The 24,951-nt window shown below is 39.9% G+C and overlaps 1 protein-coding gene across 4 annotated transcripts; it reads left to right on the forward strand.

Moving 5' to 3' along the window:
- Window positions 1-1,418: 1,418 nt before the first annotated feature.
- Window positions 1,419-22,378, forward strand: LOC140560879 (nectin-1-like). Of its 4 annotated transcripts, XR_011980010.1 has the most exons (8): window positions 3,247-3,500; window positions 7,670-8,011; window positions 10,036-10,338; window positions 11,425-11,533; window positions 12,813-12,955; window positions 13,948-14,068; window positions 15,830-16,081; window positions 17,705-22,378. XR_011980010.1 is itself a non-coding variant. In XM_072685507.1 (7 exons), exons 1-7 carry the CDS (start codon window positions 1,576-1,578, stop codon window positions 15,900-15,902), a joined length of 1,158 nt encoding a protein of 385 aa, XP_072541608.1. In that variant the 5' UTR covers window positions 1,419-1,575; the 3' UTR covers window positions 15,903-22,378. The 4 variants fall into 4 exon arrangements, 2 of the variants coding, with proteins under 2 accessions (XP_072541608.1, XP_072541607.1); XM_072685507.1 differs by lacking the exon at window positions 3,247-3,500 and adding an exon at window positions 1,419-1,642 and having other exon boundaries at window positions 15,830-22,378; XR_011980011.1 differs by lacking the exons at window positions 15,830-16,081; window positions 17,705-22,378 and adding an exon at window positions 13,134-13,256 and having other exon boundaries at window positions 13,948-14,036.
- The last annotated feature ends 2,573 nt before the right edge of the window (window positions 22,379-24,951 follow it).

The raw sequence follows: 24,951 nt of genomic DNA on the forward strand, positions 1-24,951 counted from the left end.
AGAAACTTCATGCCACACTGGACTGGGAACATGACAGAAGCACACAGACTGGGGCAACAAACAGCTACAGAAACATCCACTGACACAGGGACCAGAACTGAGACAGACAAGGGAAAAAGAACAAACACAGGGTTTGGCCCAGAACTGGCAAAAGTTCTGGGAGTGGTGGGCACTGCTGACACACTGTCGCAACACAGTCGCAATTAATTACATTTCTAATTAAGGAATATTTTCCCACACTAAAGGTTGTAGTATGTGTATCAGACATGTGTCTGTACGTGACTGTAAGTGATTTTAGATCTATATGTCATATGGATGTTTCACAGAAGCAATTTAATAACTTAATAATAAAACCATTAAAAAGTTCGCCTAAAGAATATTTTCCCAAACTAAAGGTTGTAGTATATGTATCAGACATGTCTCTGTAGACCACAAGTGATTTGACATCTAGCTATATGTCAAACTCATGTACGTTTTAGAAGTTTTAGGAGTGCTAAAAAAAATACCCATCCTTTAAAATGAATGAAGCTACGTTTTTAAACAATGTCTGCTCTTTTTAGACGGTCCCTTGCTTCTTCCGCGTCTGTTGCAGCGACTAGAAAGATCAGGAATTGAGACATTGGACACAGGAATTGGTGTGTTTCCAATATTCAGAAATGAATAAAAACTGAAAACATACTCCATAATAAACGCTAAAGGGCAGGTTTGTACTGACCACAACAGCATATAGCATGTTCGAGATACAGCAGACACTGAAAGTGCTGTTTTTGTTTACTAGATAAACACATGAAGAACACTTTTAAGAAAAGTTCTTTTAGGTTAAAAGAACTAATGTTCTTCTTGAATTTAAAGGTTCTTCATACTTCAAACATACAGATATTGTTACTTATGGAGCCATAGTAGGTCTTCTAAGGCATCACTCAAGGAGAAACTTCATGCCACACTGGCCACTGGAAGGAATATTTGTATCAGACATGTGTCTGTACGTGATTGTAAGTGATCTGTCTAGATCTATGTATCATATGGATGTTTCACAGAAGCAATTTAATAACTTAATAATAAAATCATTAAATAATACTTTCCCAAACTAAAGGTTGTAGTAGGTGTATCAGACGTGTCTCTGTAGACCACAAGTGATTTGACATCTATATGTCAAACTCATTTATGTTTTAGAATTTCACTACATGTTTTAAATGTGAAAGTGCTAAAAAAAATAAAAAATACCCACCTTTTAAAATAAATGAAGCTACGTTTTTAAACAATGTCCGCACTTTTTAGACGGTCCCTTGTTTCTTCCGCGTCTGATGCAGAGACTCCGCCTATTTGATTAAATGAACTCGGTAAAATAGAAAGATCAGGAATTGAGACAAAATATAACGATGGTTTGTTCCTCTGTTCCTCCATCGTTTAATTTAAAATAATAAATAATAATCATCAATGGTTATGGTTAATTATTAAGTTGCGTCATGAGTAGAGGAGGAACAAAGAGCTGCCTGGTCCAGATGGTCTGACCTGGCTTCTCTCCAAGTCAGTGGGGTTTTAGTTTTTCTGCTGGATTAATTTGACCTGAAGATCATGAACCTTCTTGCTCATCGTCTGATGGTCTGTCTTGTATCCATTCAGATCTGCAGCACAAGTACAGGTAGGGGCTCATGGCTGCGCGGTGGTCTTTCATGTAGCAGAGCTGGGGGGCTAGCTCCAGCTGAACTACACTGAATTAGAGGAGGAAGAAGTTTGAACCTGTACAGAAACACTAAAAACTGCTTTTAAAACCTGTGTTTTGTTCAGTATTACTATTATAATAATGTGGGATTATAAAATATGTTAACATGTATTTCAGTATTTTTACTTGAGCAGAAAAGCATAGATGTTCTCTCTGACTCTAAAGGACACATTGCAGTAACCTACAGCCAGGCTGACTGTGTGGCAGTAGTTTAATCCAGCAGTCTCCAGCACTGTATTATTCCCTTCAGCTCCACACTTACCTCCTCCAGTCAGTGTAAACACTGCTAGCTACTAAACAGTCTAACAGGACCAATTCCACCTTATTTCTGTCCATTTTAATATGCTGCAGTTAACAGACTGAGACACACCATCAACAGTCAACAGTTGTAGTCTTCTGTTAGTAGGGCTGTTAGCTGGATCTCTGTAAAGCGCTTTGTGACAGACGCTATATAAATACCTTTTGAATTGAATTGAATGGTACCAGATGACTTGCACCAGTTCTCCAGGTGTTTGATTTTTACCAAACAGACCCTCTCATCTAGCTCTACCCTCATCTTGACAATGTTTATGTTTTGTTTTGGTTTTTTTCACATGCAGTATAGATATTTTATTTATTTTAGTTCATCAGAACATTAGAAATAAGCCCATCAACTTTGAAACACCTGGATCTGGAAAGCTGGCCCAGGAAAAGAAGAATGGGCTGATATCTGATTCTCTGAGGGATTTTCCAGTGTTATTAATTTGATCTCACATAAGAAGCGTGGTGTAGATTACTGCAGGCAGGTTTTGGGTGTGTTTCCAATATTCAGAAATGAATAAAAACTGAAAACATACTCCATAATAAACGCTAAAGGGCAGGTTTGTACTGACCACAACAGCATATAGCATGTTCGAGATACAGCAGACACTGAAAGTGCTGTTTTTGTTTACTAGATAAACACATGAAGAACACTTTTAAGAAAAGTTCTTTTAGGTTAAAAGAACTAATGTTCTTCTTGAATTTAAAGGTTCTTCATACTTCAAACATACAGATATTGTTACTTATGGAGCCATAGTAGGTCTTCTAAGGCATCACTCAAGGAGAAACTTCATGCCACACTGGCCACTGGAAGGAATATTTGTATCAGACATGTGTCTGTACGTGACTGTAAGTGATCTATCTAGATCTATGTATCATATGGATGTTTCACAGAAGCAATTTAATAACTTAATAATAAAATCATTAAATAATACTTTCCCAAACTAAAGGTTGTAGTAGGTGTATCAGACGTGTATCTGTAGACCACAAGTGATTTGACATCTATATGTCAAACTCATTTATGTTTTAGAATTTCACTACATGTTTTAAATGTGAAAGTGCTAAAAAAAAAATACCCACCTTTTAAAATAAATGAAGCTACGTTTTTAAACAATGTCCGCACTTTTTAGACGGTCCCTTGTTTCTTCTGCGTCTGATGCAGAGACTCCGCCTATTTGATTAAATGAACTCGGTAAAATAGAAAGATCAGGAATTGAGACAAAATATAACGATGGTTTGTTCCTCTGTTCCTCCATCGTTTAATTAAATATAATAAATAATAATCATCAATGGTTATGGTTGATTATTAAGCTGCGTCATGAATAGAGGAGGAACAAAGAGCTGCCTGGTCCAGACAGTCTGTATGACGCAGTTTTTGTTTTTCTGCTGGATTAATTTGACCTGAACATTATGAACCTTCTTGCTCATCGTTTGATGGTCTGTCTTGTATCCATTCAGCTCTGCAGCACAAGTACAGGTAGGGGCTCATGGCTGCGCGGTGGTCTTTCATGTAGCAGAGCTGGGGGGCTAGCTCCAGCTGAACTACACTGAATTAGAGGAGGAAGACGTTTGAACCTGTACAGAAACACTAAAAACTGCTTTTTAAAACCTGTGTTTTGTTCAGTAGCTAGGTTAGCAGTTCTCTGCTGCTTCCATATCCAGAGAATAATATAATAATAATAATAATAATAATAATAATATGGTATTACAATATATGTTAACACGAGACTACTACCATGCCAGTGTTCCTGATAAGTAGAGGGTGATGGCAGATGGACTACTGGTTATAAGATATATATGCATAAGCTCACTGGCTACATTATCAGGTGTCTGTAACCGTAGCTTATCAACAGTAGTCCATCTGCCATCACCCTCTGCTCAACCAACCAGTGGGGAAAAATGCCCATAAGACCTCTGTTCATCTCTCATTATCAGTAACTGTAGTGTAGCTGAAGCCAAGACTGGGTCAGAACACTCTAAAAAGCTCACTGATGTGATCCATGGAGGACAACAAGAGTACTGTGGTCTCCATACTGACTTTTAGATTTAGGAGCATCTAAGCTTAGAGGGATATTTTGGATCCTAGCCAACACAGACTATCTAGGGATATTTTCTGAGTAAACAGTGAAGTCGCTCTGGATAAGAGCGTCTGATACACACCTTAAATGTAAATGTATTGTACTCACATTACATTTACATTTAAGGCGTTTATCAGCTGCTTTAGTTTAGCTCACACCTTAGCTTTCATTCACTCCAGCTAAAGTAACTATGGTAATGTGGATAGGCGTCTGCCTAGTTACTTGTGTGTGCACATGTTGGTTATCAAGAGAATCATAAGGTCGCGTAGTTAAGGTGGCCCAGAAGGGAGAGGAGCTGCTGTTTGGTACAGGTAGGAGAACTGAGAAAAGCAGAGAGAGACTGAGTAATGCGGTCATGCTTCTCCTAGGAAGGGAGGTTTGGAAAAAAGTCCAAGGTGATGCCAAGGAAATTCGAGAAAGGTTGAAGGGCCCATGGTTTTCTCATCAGAGAGGGGAATCCCCAGGCGACGAAAGGTGTCGGAAAGGGCTGCGAGACTCATCAAGAAGGTGGAGAACGAAAGGCAACCTTTGTACGTTAAGCAGTATCCAACAGAGGGCTTCAGCGAGGGTATCGAAAATCTTTGGACTACTTTTACAACCGAAAGTGAGACAAACTGAAAAGTAGAATTTGCCATCCCAGAAAACCCCAAAGAGATGCTAGAAATCAGGTTGAAAATATAACCAGTCAAGACTGTGATGTAACAGTTTGGGGGTTTTGGAATCGGCCTGTTTTACAGCTCTGTTTTGATTCTGCTGGATTTTTTTAACATTGTAAATCATGCCAAATTGCAGTTTGACATTCTAGGGCTCCTAAAACTTGTGGAGGTATGGATATGTGTCAAATTCATACTCAGTTAGAAGAGAAAATAATGTGGCAAAATTATAAAAGTGTCACAGTATTGAAACTCTGTGAAGTACTCAAAAAGTTTAAAGGGTTTTGACCCAACAAGAATATTGCATTTTATTTCTTGCTGTATGGTGCAGTGATGAATGTGTGGTACTGGTCCCAACACAAATTCCCATTGTTACACTGATTTTGAATGAATATTGTTGGATGTTTTAGTAAAAATAACAATAACAATAAATCTTAAAGCTCACCAACACTACAGATAAGAACAGAGAAAAAACAACAGGCCTTTGAGACTTGTAGTCTATATCTTTAAGGACAAAATGGACATGTAAGAATTAAGAAGCTTGTTTTAAGAAGCTTGTTTTACTGAAATGTGTAATTGAGTAAAAAGATAATTATTCAATATAAATAATACTCAAATATAAGTTTATATAAGTCCGAAATAATACTAGTATAGCAGCAAAGTACTGTCTCAAGTATTTTCTGCTCCTGGGTACTGAACCCCTTTTGGTGACATCTGAAAAGACATTTTAGATGTAAGTGATATACACACATGAGGTCTGTGTTTTAAGGTTAATGAACCCAAACCATACAATCTTGCAGGAAATTAATTTTAATCCATACATTTCTCACCTAGTTTTGTTGCTCGATTTGAGAGAAAATGTTGTTGTCTTCGTGGAGGAGTTTAAATGTCCGTTTAAGTCTGCAGATTTTAATCTTAAGGATAGTGGTGAATAGCACTGCTGATGCAGCTGCTGAGCAAAGTGCTGTCCTGGGTGTAATTTCACTCCAAGGCACAGAGTATACAGTAAAGATTGACTAGTCTGTGCAAGTTTGCATCTTTACTGCTGCGTAGCTCAAACAGGCAAGTGTGAAGAGTTAACCCCTTTTTATCCAACTTTTTTAAATGTATAATTATAATACATTTGAACTCTGGGGTGAACTAGGTGTGCACAGTACTAACAAAGCAATGCATCACCATTACCACTGCCACCTTTCTACAGCAACATGCTGCATTCCTTCTATTCATCTTCCTCAAATGTGGTGCCATGTCTAAAAGGTGGTACTGTTTATTAGGCATGCACCGATCCATCCTTTTCACACTTTTACACAACTTTGTGTGTCGGCCAAGACCTGATACCGATTTTACAGATATAAATGAACCCAATTTCTGTTAAGTTGTCACCTATATATAATACTTGTGCTTATATACACAGTGTTGTCTGGTGTAACGGTGGTTTTACGTGTATTGTACTACTGCGCATGTGCGCCAGAGTTGTGCCTCTCTATGAAGACGGTGAGCTAGCTGTAGCATGGCCTCCGGTCTGATGTACCTACTCTAAGCTATCTGGACAGTAATGGGGAGATGCGTTGGTGCTTATGTACTATTAAACCCGTCTTCTACCCCGCATGGAGTGTGTCCTGTGTGTGTGCCTCGAGGGAAGCCAGGATTAAGTGTATTTCCTCTGCTAGCTCCTCCACCACCCGCGTTTTCACCCATTACACTGGGCTCAGGCTTTTATTATGAAGTTCTAAGTCTATGAGACTAAAGAGGAGCGAGCAGCTCCTCCCTTCTCGGTTCTTCTTATATGGAAAACGAGCTGGATTACTACACTGTTTGCTATGATATGATGGTATATGTGTATGATGCCTGTAGGTTGCTCTAATTCTGAGTTATGAAGCCTGGAATACCAGTGATTCTGTAAAAATGGATTCCCTTGGATCAGACTAATTATCCCATACCCGATCCAGCTAATTTTCTTAGTATCTTATAAATATAATAATTATATTGAGAGAAATATGGTCTTTTCTAACATTACTTTCATGTGGTTTTAACTTGTTATCAAATGGTTATCTTAATCCTTTGTCTCACCTTTTGTTACCCTTCGTCTGCCGGCCTAAAGTGGTCACTCTCTCTCTTTGTATACCATCAACCCCCCCTCAACTTCACTCACCTCCTACCCCTCTTTAAAGTGATAACTATGACCCCCTATTGTTGATACTCCAAGTGACCTATCCTTCATCCCCCTCCTACCCCTCCTTAAACTCCTCTTCATCAACCTTTCTCCTCCCACAATTTCCAATGTATATAAGGCCCTCTCAAAATACCCCTAATCAGACTGGGTTGACCGTGACCGATCGAGTTGTACATCTCTGTGTGTATCAATAAACTCATCAACACTGAAGATCCAGTCTCCTGACTCCTGAATCTGTCTCCTGGACGCCGGATTTCTAACAATATTGAAATTATATTGTTGGGCATAATGATACTTACCTGGTTAATCTCCTCAAAGCGGGGTGGGGGGGGGTCCTCTGTCAATATCTTATGTAGAAAGTGAATGGAGAAATGAATTATTGTGTTATGCTGTAGATTTGTGCTATGTATATATATTGGATTCTAAATTAATTGTCTCTGAGTTAACTAATGTATATTATATACTGATTTTAATGCATCTCTAGATTGTAACCCTTTAGGATGGTATGTTCTAGGGAAGGGGAGGTCTTAAAGCAGCATCTTGTAGGTGGGCAGGTGGGCTTGTAGACTAGGGGCTGGGAAGCTGGGAGAAGCCTGATTACGGCTTCCTATCCTTTTTTTCTATTTATTTATTAATTAATTTATTTATTTATTTTTATTATTCATTAATGGCAACATTTATTAGGTATAATTGATCTATTGTTTTAACCTTACTTCATTTTTGTTTGTTTCTTTTTGAACAGCCATAAAGGTCATTGGTCAAAGGGTCACCTTCACAGCAGGAGAGGAAGGCACCTTGTTCTGTCAGCTGGTCAACACAAGTGAGCAACTTACACGGATTACATGGCAAAAAAGGACACCGAATAGCCCTAAGAATGAGAATATTTTTGCCATCACTCCAGACGGCAAAACAGAAAACATCAATGGATTAGGAGACAGAATTGAATTTATTGGAAACATTCAAGAATACATTGGTTCAGTTCGTCTGAAGAATGTGAACTTAGCAGATGAAGGAATCTACACGTGCATTTTCAACATCTTTCCAAGTGGACCCTTTGAGAGAGAGATACCGCTTACTGTACATGGTAAGAGATGTCCTTCATGTTAATGTAAGCAATACATTTAGGATTTTGGGTTTTTTTCTTCAACTCTATTGAATGTTCATTTATAGGCGTGGGGTGTTAAGACTAGACTGTCTTGTCTAATCCCTTGTCTAATGTCTTGTTGTTTGAGGGTCTGCATAGCCGAAGACCAGCCAGAATACTGATGCCCACCACTGAATGTGCCTAAATTTGAACACCAGAACTGAGGAATCTTGTTTTCTTGTTTTCTGTGTGAGTCACGTACCTGAGGAAGATATGGGAGCAGGATGCACTACAGGAAGAAGGCAAACAAACTGGGGCAGTGTGGTGCTCTTCCAAATGTTCTTCTGGAAACTTTAGGTCCTGCTGTTCATGTGGATATTTATTTGACATGCCACCTCCCTAAAAACTGTTGCAGACCAAGTACATCCCTTCATGGCAACAGTATTCTCTATTTAGGATAATACACCCTGCCATTATTCAGCAACCAGTTGATCCATGGAGGACACACCTTACCACTTGCAGGACTTAAAGGATCTGCTGCTTACGTCTTGATGCCAGATACCACAGTACCTTCCAAGGTCTACTGGAGTCAGTGCTTTCAAAAGAGTCATCCACAAGAATACCAGGACCCAAGGTTGCCCAACATTGGCCAAAGCATCTCAATGCCTCTGCTGGCTTGCCTTTTTCCTACAGTGCGTCCTGGTCCAATGTTTTCCCCAGTTAAGTGACTCACACACACCAGGGCGTCTGAATAATGCAAAGGAAAATGTGATTCCTCAGATGAGGAACTATTGCCCCATGGTCTAGTTCTGATGCTCACATGCCCCTTGTAGGCACTTTTAGTGATGGACTGTTTTGAAGGGATAAGGGGGGGTCCAATTAATATATAATTTTTTCATTTTATAATATTTTAAGGCTGTGAGAAATTCTGGAGGGAGCTGTACTCTGTGACCAGGTCACTTGTAACACAGACAGGTTTCACAATTGGATGGAGCGATGCAGAGCCATGCAAGCAGACAACATGATGAAAGTCTCACAACCCTTTCACAAGAGTTTCACAATTCTTATGTAGAAATGCACCATATGCGTGTGGGTGAGTTTGGGTCTGCTGCTGCTGCAAACCAAACAAAAAATGAAGAAAACGCTGGGATTAGCTTTTAGTCTAGCACAGATACCTGAGATGCCACTTCCCCAGCTTTTGCACCCAGCCCTCCTCCTTCCATACATCAGTTTCAGGCAAAGCTGTAGTAGAGACCTGGTTTGTGAGGTGTTGGTTTGTGAGGTGTTGGTTTGTGAGGTGTTGTTCTCCAGCTTGTTCTACTGAAGCACAATTGTGGCTAATTTGGTCTCAGAAAACAGTGAGTAACAAAAACACTGTGTTCTTCCATAGAAGTATATTGTATAAGTGGATTTCAGAAAACAACAGCTTCATCGAGTTTGACTGGAGCTAGCAGAGCAGGGCTTTCTTTTTAACGAAGGTAACAGTGTTTGAGGTTCAGTTTGTTAGATTCATGTAACTTTTATTATTCAATTATACCAAGAGAGAAAGCTTTCCATTCTAGGGACCCTTTAATGACTTTCAAGAATGTGGAATTTAAAAAGGTTTTAATGGTTTACTTGCAGCACAAAACACGGCAGGACAAAACCCTCATTCCGATAATGAAATTAAAGGACTAAAAAGACAGATAGTGTCCGTTAGGCTTGTTTTTAGTAAAGAGGAACAGCACATCAAGCAGGAACTAAAAACAACTGTTTTGCAGTTCTGGTGTATATATATAAAATATATATTTTTAAATCTGGTGTGTAAGTCACTTCTGTGACATGGTCTGGTTTGTTCCCTGTTCCTTTGTGGTGTGGTTAATTTTATTTTAAATTTAGTTTGTGGTTGTGCCTTTTTTAAACTAATTTACATTTGCAAATTGGCAGAAACTGTAGTTTATCTTTGTATGCAAAATTAAACGCTGCATTTATTTGCTTTTCATTTTCATTCTGCTGTGTACTGATGTATCTGTCTTCTATTACAGTTCGTCCTGTCGTCAGTGTGAACTCTGATGTGATTCCTGTTGCTGGTGATTCTGAAGTGATCTTGGTAACCTGCACCGCTAAAGCTCAGCCTGAGGCACATGTTTCCTGGAATCTCGGTGCTCTGAGTGACTTTGTGAAGGTAGAAACTACTGTGTCTGCAGAACCTGATGGATTATACACTGTCAAAAGCCGCCTGATTGGTGTAGCATCCCGAGAGCTGAACCAGCAGAAGGTTCAGTGTTTGGTGAATCACCCTACCCTGAAGGAGGAGCTCATACTGGACTATGCACTAGTCATCCACTGTAAGTTGCTGTCAGCCAGGTGACTGTCCTTAATACCCTAGTGGTCCATTGCAAACAATCAATCATTGTATTTAGACAATATGAGGCTGTATGAACAACACCACCGCATTCACCCCCAGCATTTTATTCATATCGACACAAACTGAAACAATGGTGTCGCTGTGCTGTTTGCAAGTTTCCCTCATAGGATAACACAGTTCCTGTTGTTGGAGACAAAAGAATAAGATCTTTAAGTGCTTCCCACTTCCATTTTCCTCCATTGTTCATTATTGTTTTTCGGACATCAGTGGTATAAAAAAGGACTAACTGCACCAACTTTTGTTGGAAGTAACTGTCTCTGGAGCATTGCTGTGAGGATTTGATTAAATTCATCAGCAGTGAGGTCAGGATTTTGGATTATCACAACCCCACACTCTCCAACTCATCCCAAAAGTATTGGATGGAGCACCATCATCCATCATTCCAACACAGTTCCACTGCTCCACAGCTCAATGCTGGGGGGGCTTAAATACCCCTCTAGCCCACGCCTGGCTTTAGACAATAGGTTCATGTTTATCTGCTCCAGAGAGTCCTATTCTTTTGGCAGTACTTTTCTACAGGGACTCGAGAAGCTGTGTGGGTGCATTTGCACATCTGTGTCAGCAATGGCTGCAACTTAAAGTAGCTAAGCGCATTCAATAGATGAGTGTCCACAAACATTTGGACACATAGTTTTTTCTTCTTTTTTTTTTTTGGCATTTTCAGCAAAAATATGCAGAAGAAGGTCAAATTAAGATAGGTTCATAAGTATGTTTGTACCAAGAAACATGACTTGAAGCTAGGTCTTCAAGCTAGGCTTGAAAAGCACCAGCAAAGGCATGGATCCCCTCACTAGAAGCACTCCACTGCCCTTCATTCAGGCAAACTGACCGCTCTGTTTAGTGTTCGGTCAACTTCTACATTTTATCAAAAGTTCTAAATCATCTAAATCAAGTGAAATTTGGTCTGGTTGGTTTGCTATTTTGTCTGTTACTGTGTGTGTGTGTGTGTGTGTGTGTGTGTGTGTGTGTGTGTGTGTGTGTGGGTGTGTTTGCTTTTTTCTCTCAGATCCTCCGCAGATTGTGTATATAGTTTCAGTTAATGTTCCGACAGCCTCCCAAGAATTTAGATGTGTTGCTGATGCCAATCCTCAACCAACCACGTTCACCTGGAGCAGGTAATGGAGCGCTGAACAATGGCTGGGTGCAGCTGCACTGCTCACAACAGACATTGGTAAAATATCAGTGCTTTTAATGTTTCACAGACATTTTGTGCTTTCGCTTGGTATTATCAGCATTTACAGTGTATTACAGTAGAGGAACTCTGTTTCAGTGGAACTCAGCTTAAATTGAACTCAACTATTTAACTACAAATTCAAAATTATGTCCTTTTAAAATTTATTAGATCTTCCTGTGTTGAAGTTAGATAAACAAAAACCCAGGAAACATTACAGTAAGAACGTTTCCTACCTGCTTCTATAGAGGGTTATGCATTGACATCACACTCCCATTGAAACACAACCCTTTAGTCTGCGACACAGCCGCTGTGTTTATTAGGGAAAACGACCAAGCTGGGAATGATGCAAGCGATTATCTGCTGAAGTTAAAGACAGTTGGACTCTACAGTGATCCATTCAAATTATCAAAAAGCCAATGGTCCATGTACAGTGATGTGTAGACAGGAATGTCCAGCTAACTGTTGCTCAAACCACACCCATTTAGTGAATAAAGCATCATATCTGAGAGCACAGAGTCGAGTGAAGGGTTCTAGGAGTGGTTTCCACTGTTTTCAGGCTCATTTAGTAGACTGGCTCTTCCAGGTTTAGATTGCTTTCACTTGTAATCGACCTTAGCATGTCACTAAATTGGCATCTACAGTAAGCTTGTTTTTTGCCCACCTGTTTTCACAGCATGCCTTCATCATTCAGTGAGCTGCCACACGGTTCAGTGCCTGGATTCCAGAATTGCAGCAATCCATCAGTTTCTCTTTTCTTTAGCTTTCAGCACTTTGTAGAAGGAGAGCTCCTGCTGAATCTGTACAGTCAATCATGCAACAGCTCGTTCTTATTTTTGTGTTCGCAGCATTCACATTCTTTAGGCAGCTAGACACACATTCATTATGGGTGTAGGGGTAGATTTAAACCTGCAACGAGGAGAGAGGGGGGGGGGGGTGTTAAGCATACGGTCATCAGAATATCGGAATATTATGACCATCCCTGGTTTGGAACGAACTCGACCCAGGAGGTCACAGATGCCACATGATTGGGTTTGCTGTACGTATAAATAAGCAAGCACACTAGGTAGTTAGCAGAGTGTGAAACAGTCACCATAGAACCCAGGAATAGGGTTGAAACCTTAAAGTGAAGGATTGGACTGATCTTTTATTGGTTTTACTGGTTTGTGCTGTTTAAGGGTATTACAGAATAGTAACATTTAGTTTTTTGTGTTTTTTTACAGGGTAAACAAGACGCTTTCTGGCAGAGTTGATAATGAGAAGCTGGAAATCTTACTGGACTCTAACAATAATGGCCTGTATATGTGTATAGCTTCAAACCAGTATGGAAATGGAACAGCCACTATGTACATGCATATTTCCGCAGGTGAGTGAGGTTTTGTTTTGTGTGTGTGTGTGTGTGTGTGTGTGTGTGTGTGTGTGTGTGTGTGTGTGTGTGTGTATAAGGCTGTATGTACAATATTGATGACACAAACCCAGGGCTCAACTGACACACATACCTTTATTTAACCTCCCTCCACCACACCCAAACGAAAACTTTACAGAACAGATCAGCCCGAGTGGAGCTGTAAAGGGTCACTAGACATTTGTACAGTGCCTCTCCCTGTGTGTGACTGAGCCTGTCCTTCTATGCCATTCATCTGGCTCATTTGCCTGCACGGCCACAGGTGAGCAGCATCTGGGTGGTGTAGGGTGTCATTCCCACTGCCAACTCCCGCCTCCGCCTCCTCTGCCGCCGCCACGTCTGATATTCAAGAAACATGATCGAACAATATGAACCCTTCAGCTATCCTTATTGGTTTTGCAGAGTGCTGCTGTAAAAATGCAATACATAAACAGCAGTGCGCTTCACTGGCGCGGTTTCATTACTCTAATTTAACAATAATAATAAGCACTTACCGACCAGCACTCTGTACGTGAACATGCTGTCACAGACACAATCAGCACTCAAGCATGTGAGTAACTATATTAAACTGCAGTTGCAGCAGTTTACCAGACTTTTACTGCATGTTAAACTAACGCCTCAGTCTGTGGCTGTTAAGTTCTATTCCTGTCAGCTGAAAATGCTCACAAACTGTTAGAAACTAAATGTACGGTTTCATGTGTTGCAAGGGTGTGTTGGTTGCTTTTGTAGTAAAATATTCATAGTATTCATTTGATTAATTTTGATTTAATTTTGATTAATATACATTATTTTTCTGGGGAAACATGGAATTATCTGATCCAATTATGTGGGTCCCATGGGTCTCCGTAATTTAAACAGTGTTCTTATAAGCCGTGTGAAGCCTGTTTGAGCTGACTGTAGTGCCGTTCTTTCACATGGTGTTAAAAAGAACCTTTTCTCCTCTTTCCTCTAAGGATCCAGTACTGCCTGTTGGAGTTTGTTCTCCACCCTTGTCATTGGACTTGCTATATTTTTTATTTCGAAATGTATCTTTACTCAGAGATTTTCCAAATGTATTTCACAACTGAGAGAAAGGTAAGTTTATTCATTTTAATTTAATGTACAGATCTGTAAAAGATCTGTAAAAATCTGAATGCAATGATGTGAAGATGGCAAATGTCAATATTTTATTCGTAATAGAACATAGATGACAGATCAAAAGTTTAAACTGAGAGAATGTATCATTTTAAGGGAAAAATATGTTGTTTCAAAATTTCATGGCATCAATAAATCCCAAAAAAGTTGGGACAAGGCCATTTTTACCACTGTGTGGCATCACCCCTTCTTCTTACAACACTCAGCAGACGTCTGGGGACAGAGGAGACCAGTTTCTCAAGTTTAGAAATAGGAATGCTCTCCCATTCATGTCTAATACAGGCCTTTAACTGTTCAATCGTCTTGGGCCTTCATTGTCGCACCTTCCTCTTTATGATGTGCCAAATGTTCTTTATGGGTGAAAGATCTGGACTGCAGGCTGGCCATTTCAGTACCCGGATCCTTCTCTTACGTAGCCATGATGTTGTGATTGCTGCAGAATGTGGTCTGGCATTATCTTGTTGAAAAATGCAGGGTCTTCCCTGAAAGAGATGACGTCTAGATGGGAGCATATGTTGTTCTAGAACCTGAACATAGTTCTCTGCATTAATGGTGCCTCTCCAGACATGCAAGCTGCCCATGCCACAAGCACTCATGCAACCCCATACCATCAGTGATGCAGGCTTCTGAACGGAGCGCTGATAACAACTTGGGTTATCCTTGTCCTCTCTGGTCCGGATGACATGGCGTCCCAGTGTTCCATAAAGAACTTAAATTCGTGACTCATCTGACCACAGAACAGTCTTCCATTTTGCCACACTCCATTTTAAAAGACCCCTGGCCCAGTGCAAACGTCTGAGCTTGTGGAGGTTGATTAGAAATGGTTTCCTCTTTGCACTGTAGAGTTTCAGCTGGCAATGGCGGATGGCACGGTGGATTGTGTTCACTGACAATGATTTCTGGAAGTATTCCTGAGCCCATTCTGTTGTTTCCTTGACAGTGGCATTCCTGTTTGAGGTGCAGTGACGTTTAAGGGCCTGGAGATCACAAGCATCCAGTAGAGTTTTACGGCCTTGACCCTTACGCACAGCGATTGTTCCAGATTCTCTAAATCTTTTGATGATGTTATGCATGGTTGATGATGATGATAACTTAACTAAAATAGCAAATAAGTCTTTGCTATTTTACGCTGGGTAACACCATTCTGGTATTGCTGCACTATATTTCTGCGCAACAATGGTGGAATTGGTGATTCTCTTACCATCTTGACTTCAGAGAGACACTGACACTCTGAGAAGCTCTTTTTATACCTAATCATGTTGTCAATTAACCTAATTAGTCTTAATTGGTCTTCCAGCTGTTCGTTATATGCTCAATTTTCTCCTTTTTCTTTTTCCTTTTCCACTTATTGCTACTTGTCCCAACTTTTTTGGGATTTGTTGACACTGTGAAATTTTGAATCAACATATTTCTCCTTTAAAATGTTACATTTACTCAGATTAAATTATCACAAATAAAATATTGACATTTACTATCTCCACATCATTGCATTCAGTTTTTATTTACAATTTGTTTAGTGTCCCAACTTTTTTGGAATCCGGTTTGTATAAAGTTGTTGCAAGTTCATGTTTTGAGTCCTGATAACCCCAAACATCATCTAAAATATTTTCTCATTGTTAATAAAATATCCTCCAAAATTATTCCTGATTCCAGACCCAACCAACAATGAATGTAATGCTAATTTAAACCCATCCTCTCTAGGCCTTCTGGACATGTTCCTGTGCCTGATACCACAGGGAACCACAGGGACAGCAGTGGCAGCGTGAACTTATAAAGCTGTGTGAGCTGGTCGTCTAAATTCTCTAACTATACCAGTCCAGTCACCTTCCTGGGACAGGAACTGTAGCAGCAGAAGAACCGACGACGATGTGACGACAAGGCACATGACCACGAACACTGAGACTTCGCTTGAGCGACTAGAGGAGCAACAATAGGACACACAAGAGAGCGGAGGTCTGTTTAAAAGAACGAAAAGAAAGTCGGCATCACCGTTATTCTTTATATCAGGTCAGGTGGTCAGTGAGATCAGTAGGTGTCTTTTTTTTTTTTTTTTCCCTCTCCGATTGGACCATACCTTGACGCGGTGGGGAGGCTTAAACCTCTTGACTAGGGGAACAAAATGGTCCATCAGACTTTACTTAATGTTATGTTACTGCAGGCCTCAGCACCAGGAGTGTCACTAGGCCAGTTTTAGGGAGACCCTGGGTTTTCTGGAGCTAACGCCAACTCCAATACGGTCTCCCACAGCTTATTCATTTTCACATTTTCTGGAAATGAGCCTATACTGTGGTGTGTGATACTTTGGCCACAAGCCCCCCAGCCACCCTCCCCACTGCTCTTATCTGTCCTCCATTACATGCCACGCCTATGTTCAGTTTTAGCTGTCGTCTCTCTAACGCTAAAAAACAGCAGAAACAAAAATTGTGACAGCGGATCTGGAATTTACAGATATTTAGTGAAAAAAAACCAAATCTAATAGTAGCAGCAATAGTAGTAACAGTAATCTGTTGATTTTGGACACTTTTGGAACACAAAACAGTGTTCCACTGTATCTGCCTACAGATATGCCTGGGTGTGTGAGATCCGCCCTGCTTGCCCCTCTTCCCTGTACTGCTCCTTAGTAAACAGATCAGACAGCTAAAAGTGATGAGCAGAAAATAAAAGACCAGTGGACATCAAATACTTTGATGAAACGAGGGGCCAGTTGGCCCACAGAAAGGAAGGTAGCACCAAATCTTTTGTTTGTAAACAGACTCTTCACAATGTTCATGTTCGGTCTGTTCAGAATTCCTATATGTCCTATATGCCTAATATCATAAATGTCCTTACAGGGGTCATATTGTATATTGTGCAAGTAAACAACAGATTGTTTCATTTTTACACGTTTCACAAGCTCTGCTGCCTGGAGGACATATGGACAAACTAATACACAGACTAGAGTGGATAACCTGGTAGTTGAGGACAGGTCGAGGGCAGGTTAGTGCTGGTTAGATAGGGTAGGTCTTGCTGTTTTGCTGTAATCTGTGTCTGTAGGTAACTCTAAACCTGAGTTATAAATCAAGTTTAGTGAAAGAATTTGTCCCATGGATCGGTCTAATTATCCAATACCCAATCCATCTTTTTTTGTTAGTATGGGGACCAATATTTGATCGTAGTGTTGTGAATCTCTAGTGAACATGCTACATAGTGGGTTTTTTTATTATTTATTTAAAAGCATCAGTCATCTGCTCTGTGAAATGAAAGAAGCCTAGTGTTGCATGCTGATCAGAAATCTCATGACTATCATCTGACTAATCTCTCCAGCAGAATCCCATGTGTCTGTTTTTCTAATGAGATGAGCGTGATCATCCCATGACAATGACCTGGAGCTATGACTGTATGATTGCACTACACCCTCAGCAATCAAGTTCACTTACTGGTGCATTTAGTGGCCACGTACTGCTGCTTGCATTAGGCAATTGCATTATCTCAGGCTTAAATAGACAACTCTAACCCAGTAAAGCAGCTGATTGAAGTTGTTTTGTAAGACGTCCTGCATATCTCAGTAAATGCTCTTTCTGTGTCCCTTCGTTTTAGATGACTTCTAACACTGACCAGCACCCAGAAATCAAGCCTCCTCATGTATTTTCATCACATCACATTTGTTTTAAACATATACTATATGTCCAAATATTTTAGACACTCTTCTACTGAATGCATTCAGATTCTTTCAGTTGTAACCATTGCTGATGCTGAAGATATTTCTTTGGTTGTATGTGTTAGGTAAATTACCTCCATCTCTCAGTAGTGTTCAGATGAAGATTTGAAGTATTCATGGGGTGTCTAAATGTTTGTCACATGGCTGTATGGTCCTGTTCTCTAGTGATTTGATCCACAGGATTGTCAGTCACCAGTTTAGATGTGGTGTAGATTTCATTTCAGCTTTGGGGAAGACAAACTAGCTTCTCATTAAAATAAAGTATTAGGCACAGTTCCCACAATCGCTTTGCACGCAAGACAAATGAGACCGCCCTGTCTAGCACCAGCGGCTGTAGAGGTCTGAAAACAACGATGGGCCTCTCTAGGCCTATTTTAAACACCTCCTTACACTCATAGTAAAGTTCTAATATTAGTCTTTTATTTACATACTCTGGTATCTGCTCTAATGCAGATAGGTCACACCATGTACTGAAAGCTGTGTGAAAACCCCAGTGTGTGACAGAGACACAATGACAGAGCATCACTTTATGTATGCTAATAAAAGGAATGCTTTTAGAGTGAGACTTAACCAGGCATTTTAACGACCAACTGGACAGTGGAGCTTGATATTTAGGAAACCAAGTTAGTCCCAGAACTAACTTCTATCTTTAATTAGGCTAGGTAAATTAATCTGCAACACCTACAAAGCTATCCCCCCTTCCTCTAGGACCATGGTGCTACATAGAGCAACACAGCACTACACAGGACTTAAAGTTATAATATGCAGTATTTCTTATAGTGTAACCAAAAAATGTCTGACTGTTTGTGAACAGACACCAGTTGTAAGGAATACATCCAGCTACTTTAGGTTGTATGGTTGCCTTATTGTATTGTGTTTAGTAATGTCTAAGCTTGGAGGTATCTTTTGTATTAGTCTATTCTAACTAGCTGAGGTTTTCTTGGGTAAATAGCAAAGCACTTTGTAAGTCGCTCTGGATAAGAGCGTCTGCTAAATGCCATAAATGTAAATGTAAATGTAAATGTTGTAGCCCTTGCTGACACAGGTGTGCAGATGAGTCTGGGAGTTGGGGATGAACTGTTCTTTAGAAAGCTGGTGCTCCATACAGTACTTATGGGATAAGTTGGGGATGAGGTGGGGTGGTGATCATCCAACATCCTGACCTCACTAAAACTCATCACTGAATGCAATCAAATCTTCACAGCAATGCTCCAAAGTTTAGTAGAAAGCCTTCCCTGGACAGTCACTCCAACAAAAGTGATTTCAGAAGAAACAATGAATAAACATGTGTCCATATAGCATAATCTTGTGTCCATGAATAATCATATTTTTGTCCATATAGTTTATGTAATGCAAACACACAGGTAGTTTATGGTCAGCATATATCATATATGAACACAGCAGTTACTGGGGCACAAGATTGCTCACTTCAAGTCCTGAACTAACAGTAGGAGTACTGTAATGAGGTTGAGTGAGGGTGCATACAATTGAGGTGTGTGTGTGTGTGTGTGTGTGTGTGTGTGTGTGTGTGTGTGTGTGTGTGTGTGTGTGTGTGTGTGTGTGTGTGTGTGTGTGTGTGTGTGTGTGTGTGCGCTAGGGTCAGTTCAGGCCCTGTGTGTCTAATGGTCTGGGGAAGAAGTTTTCCAGAGTCTGGCAGTGTTGGCCTGGATACTGGATTCTGCCAGACCACATCACTGAAAAGGGGGCTGACTAAGGGATGGGCGGGGATAACTGAAATGCTGGTGGCTTTACGGATGCAGCATTAAGCAACAAGTGCACCACCAACCCAACTGACGCCTAAAGTACTGAATCATCATTTCAGAGACCACAGATCCACTGCACCACAGATTAATGCTGGGATACATTGTATCCCTCTGCTCATGTTTATCTGCTCCAGAGAGTCATATTCTGTTGGCAGTATTTCTCCACAGGGTTTAGACAAGCTGTATGTGTGCCTTTGCACATCTGTGTCAGCAATAGGTGCATATTAAAGTAGCTGAATATATTAATTAGAAGGGATGTCCACAAATATTTGGACATTTAGTGTATGATTGTGTTTTTGAGAATAAATATATGACTACTCGTTCAGAAACACCAAAGAGCCTGTGAAATGCTGTTTGGGCCTGTTCTGTTAGGAATACATTAGAAATAAATAAAGATTATATAAAAAAAAACAAATATATATATAATGTGTGTGTATATATATGTTTAATATTTAAAATATTACATTTATATTATTTATATTTAACAATAATTACAATCATATGATTATAAATATTAAGCATGGTTGATTATACAAATTAATTATGCTAAATACTCCCAATAATAAATTCTAAGTTTATACTAAGAATTAAACACAGCGTCAAAAAAAAAAATAATGATGATAATAATAATAATAATAATAATAATAATAATAATATACTGTTTTAGACTGGGGTTCATTGTTTAATTTTATTCTCACTTAATTTTACACTAAAAGCCAAAACCGTCCTTGTGGTGCAGGTGTGCTGTTGTGCTGTATGGTCAGTGTTTTATGTTCATTTCAGCTGTTTCCTATTACACAGGGTAGGTTCTTAATTTTTTGTTGTTTTTTTGTGGTCCAGCTCAAATGTGTCTGCATCACTGCACTAATGTTTTTGTATCAAACCCTGACAACAACCAGCAATCTGATCTAATGGAAATAACTTATCAGCAAAGCTCGTATTGATATCTAAATTCATGAACAGCTCAACCTGCTTCTATTAATACATTTGAGATGACTTGTAACAGCAGCACCCAGAGCCAATCAAACCATCAAAGAAATTTATAGAGGGTGTGTCTCACCATTAAAAAAAAAAAGTTCCACTGAGCCATTTAGGTGACCATACAGTCATGTAAATGAATTAGGACATCCCATGAAGTCCATGCATTCAGCTACTTTAAGTTGTACCCATTGCTGAGACAGATACACAGCTAGCTGGTGCACGCAGAAGGAAGCCAGACAGTCTGGCCAGATAGCCTTTTAAAGCATGTTACAATGACTGCAGGCCATTAAGGCCTTATTTTGGTTTGCTAATGGAATTTGAAGATACTTAAGGTGATGACTCACAGGGCTGACTACAAATAGCACCTGCGCCTGTTTCTATTGGTGTCCTTCAGAAAAGGAGAGGCTGACGCTGCTGATGTCATGTTATTGTTGGAGAATCCTTGAGACTTTTTCAATTCTGTTTTTTTAACAGCCTATCCATGTTTGTGTGTCTGCATGTTTCAGTGTCAACATTTCACAGAGCAGAACAAAGTTGTAGGGAGAATGACGTCTAAAGCACCACAAAGCATTACTAATACTAATGATCTCTGAAAAGCTGTTCAAATGTCTTGTTAAAGGTGTTTTTGTGCTCTGCCTGAAATTGGCATACTTACTGTAGGACAACCTAATAGAGGAGCCAACAGGAGTTGCTGTCTCTGCTTTTCATTTTCATTTATTAATGAATATGTATTCATATTAATTTATTAATAAATTAAACATGCTGAAAATAATCCCACTATTGAAGTACTATTGGACATGAAGTTGAACTGAAGTGTTGTGGCTTTAATTGATTTAAAAATAGTTGCTTTTGTTCTTCTATTTGATTTAGCTTTGTATTGTTAAGTATTTATTAGATTTAAACTGTTCATCACATGAAGTAACTTCTGACTGACCTGAGAAACCCTTATTACAAGCATTAAAGTAGTGTTAGTCAAGATTTAGGAAACACAAACTCTGGTCAGTCTCTGTTAAGGATATTTATTTGTAATGAGCTCACATGGGTTTATCAGTCACTACCTGTGTTAGTGTTAACATTGTTAACTGCAGCTGACCTCTAATGCATATATGTGTCTAAAGGAGAGGAAAGTCACTCTGGATAAGTGAATGGTCTAGCTCTTTTTATCAAAAACAGTTTATAGACCAAGTTCACTCTTAAAAAATAATCTCTTTTGCAGTAATGGCTCTTTATAGAACCAAATAATGTAGCATCTTTACTTAGAGTGCTGGTGCCTGTGGACTGATGTATTTGTAATGGAACAAGGCAGTGAAAGCAGTAAGGCTCATTTTGATAGTTGAAATGTGAAGTAGGGAAAAGAGTGTCTGCAGTGTTTAGGGTCTAGTAACACCTGTTTAACTAATCAAACAGTAAAGAATTCAGTGTAAGCGGAAACTGAGTAAGACTGAATCCAGGACTGGTGTAGCAACCGATCGTGTAAGGTCTGTTGTACTGCTGATGCAATGGATTTGCATTTGTGAGGTCAAAAACTAGATCTTAATCTTATCTGCAGAGGAACCTGTACAGTTCCCATAAAACTACAGGCTCATGTGTGAGTGATATTGTACCTTTGAATGCTTTAGAGCTGCAGGCCTGGATGATTAAAAAAAACAGGTTTTGGGTGTCAGGAAATGGGTCATGAGAACGGGCTGGTGTTCGCAACATTTATGCTTTTATTCAGATAAAATACCTGAATTTACTCAATAATGAACAGTGTTAGAGGTATAGAATAGATGTGTCTTTTTATCTTCACATTAAACATAACTCATATTCTGTCTTTTATTTCTTATTTCTGAAGTTGGAGCGCAGTGGAGTGAGATATAGTGCTTTTTTTTTTTACTCTTCTTATCTCACTTCTTTGTTCTTGTCATGCTGGCTAGGCGAGACAAGGGAACACTCGCAGGGACAGAGCAATGCAAGCAAATAGTCTTTAATGACCAAACAAAACAAACAAACACAACCAAAACGAGGCAGCAAAGTACAGGGTCCAATAAACAGAAACAGAAAACAAACAGGTGACAACTGAAATGGGGCTTAACCTGGAAGACCACCTGAGGCTGGAAAGTAGTCCGGGAGCAAAGCGAGAGGGGACAAATCAAACGGGGGGAGGAAGGCTAGAACGCAAAGGAACCAATGAAACTAGCAAACAAAAGCCTCACCCCAAAACCCCGCTCGTCAGGCGCTGATGAACTTACTCGCCTAGGGTGCAAGGGAACCGGACGCCAAATCTCCCTGGCGACCAACCGGTGAACCAGACAGTGAACTTCTGAACATGAAACCGCTCCGATAGAGCATATACTACTGAACTCGTAGACCTCCCTAGAAGTCTCCTGAACGTGAAGCCAACCTCACAGCTTGGCATCGCAAGAGTAATTCTCGGCGCCGAGGCATCTGCATTTGCTCCCTTTGTACTCCAGCAGGCGCCGCTGGGCTGACAGTTCTTTTAAATATGTACAAAGGGTGTGTCTATATTTACGGTCTACAGCTCTTAACGATGGGTTTTGCGTTTCATGCAGCTGTGTAATAAAGCATTTCATGCTCTTCTTCAATCCCACCAAGTCTTAAATTGCATATTACCTCACCACTAAACACACACTACCAAACACAGCTGCTAGCCACACCCAGAATAGAGGGTATTCTGGGAAGGGGTATGGGTGGCATGAGGGAGAGGAGTCAGCATATGTACATTCATTTAACACAACTGGTGAGAAGAATGACATGAATTACTGCTCCAAACAGCTGAGGACTAAGAATTGAATTGAATTGGTGCCTGAGACCAGATCATTTAAAGGACTGGTTTACATGGCTGGGGTACCCTTCACCAACACACCTAATTCTCCAGTTGCTCCCAGGATGCTGAGGTGGCAGCTCACTGCTTTGGCTGGTTTATGACCACATCATACACTCAGTAGTGAATTTGACTTGATATAGCTTACTGTACTCGGAAAGATCTGAACACGCATTTAGGCAACACCAACTCTTTGGTCTCTATTTTGAGTCTCTATTAAGTGCTGAAGAGGCTTTTTTGATTTTCTGCCCCTTCAGCAGTGGGTGATGCCAGCTGGGACCAGCTTCCAATGCTGAACATGTCCTGTCCTGCTAAAACAGCTGCTACATTCTCCATTTTAATTTCCTTTCTGTCTAGAATAAACAAAGACTGTCTGGTTGTTGTGTTCACATTGTGGGGATGTATTTTTGTTGTTATTCTTCTTTGAGGATATTTGTAGGCGTTCTCCATCCTCTCTTCATCCCTTCGTTTTGATAAGGGCTGATTGATTTGCTAATATAAAATGAATGAGCTCATTTACTAATTGGCTGCCTTGTGGAAACACTCCTGAATAATGCAGTATGAGTAGACGGGTAGTCTGCAGGTGGAGAATAATTGGGGAAATTTGATGAATTTGAAGACAGCAAGTGACTCGGCCGTTCGGACACCCAGGGGAAGCTCGTTCCACCACTTTGGTGCCATGACAGAAATAAGTCTGGACGCTTGTCTTCCGCGGGTTTTGAGGGATGGCGGATCGAGCCAATTTAGGGACATTCAGTATATACTAGTTCTTAGTATTGTTCTCCTAACTGATAAATGTTTAATGTCTTTTTAAATATTTAATGTTCATGCAGTCATTAGGGAAGGGTTTTTGTTTCCAAGCTGTAACAGTACCCAACTTCTTCCCCTTTATAAACCATGAAGTGACATTTTGCCATTTCATTCTTTTGGCCATGGTCTCCGGACCCCAGACCTCATTCTTCTCTTCAGTTTTTTGCTGTCAGACCTCAAGGCCTCTTCAAGCTTCAGGCTCTCATTTATTTACTTTATTGTTTATTTTATTTGTAATTAACCTGAATATAAGCCTGAGAAGACTCTCCTCTACCCTCCCTTCATTCTTTCTCTATAGCTCTTCTTCCCTCCCTCTTGCTCATTATCTTTCTCTTTCTTCATCTGACACCGCAGCCCACTTCTGTTTAAAGTACTTCCCACTGTTTCAACGGTTTCAACTGACTTTTAAATCAGTTAGACATCTGTTGCCTGTCAGGTGTTTCTGGAAATAACGACTTTAAGCCACAGACTTGTAAACTGTATATTCTCCCTCCCTCCTCCCTCCCTCATTTCCTCCCTCCCTGATTGATTTCCTCCCTCCCTGATTGATTTCCTCCCTCCCTGATCTTAGTTGGTTTCTGTGTGCTATTGATATGTTAACACTCATGTTTAGTTTAACACATTATATAATTTGTATTGTATTATACATTTTTAAACGTTACTTTGTTTTTATTTTTATTTATTTTTTACTGGTTTTAATGTTTTATCGTTTATTGCTTGTGTTTTGTAAAGTCACAGCTACACTTGA

This window comes from Salminus brasiliensis, chromosome 8, assembly GCF_030463535.1.
Source record: "Salminus brasiliensis chromosome 8, fSalBra1.hap2, whole genome shotgun sequence".
Taxonomy (NCBI): Eukaryota; Metazoa; Chordata; class Actinopteri; order Characiformes; family Bryconidae; genus Salminus; species Salminus brasiliensis.

Excerpts from the sequence above, each read along its gene's own strand:
- LOC140560879 (XM_072685507.1), top strand. The coding sequence starts at position 1,576 with ATGAACCTTCTTGCTCATCGTCTGATGGTCTGTCTTGTATCCATTCAG. Across the intron at positions 10,339-11,424 it reads CTATGCACTAGTCATCCACT|ATCCTCCGCAGATTGTGTAT; the intron begins GTAAGTTGCTGT and ends TTTTTCTCTCAG. Across the intron at positions 11,534-12,812 it reads ACCACGTTCACCTGGAGCAG|GGTAAACAAGACGCTTTCTG; the intron begins GTAATGGAGCGC and ends GTTTTTTTACAG.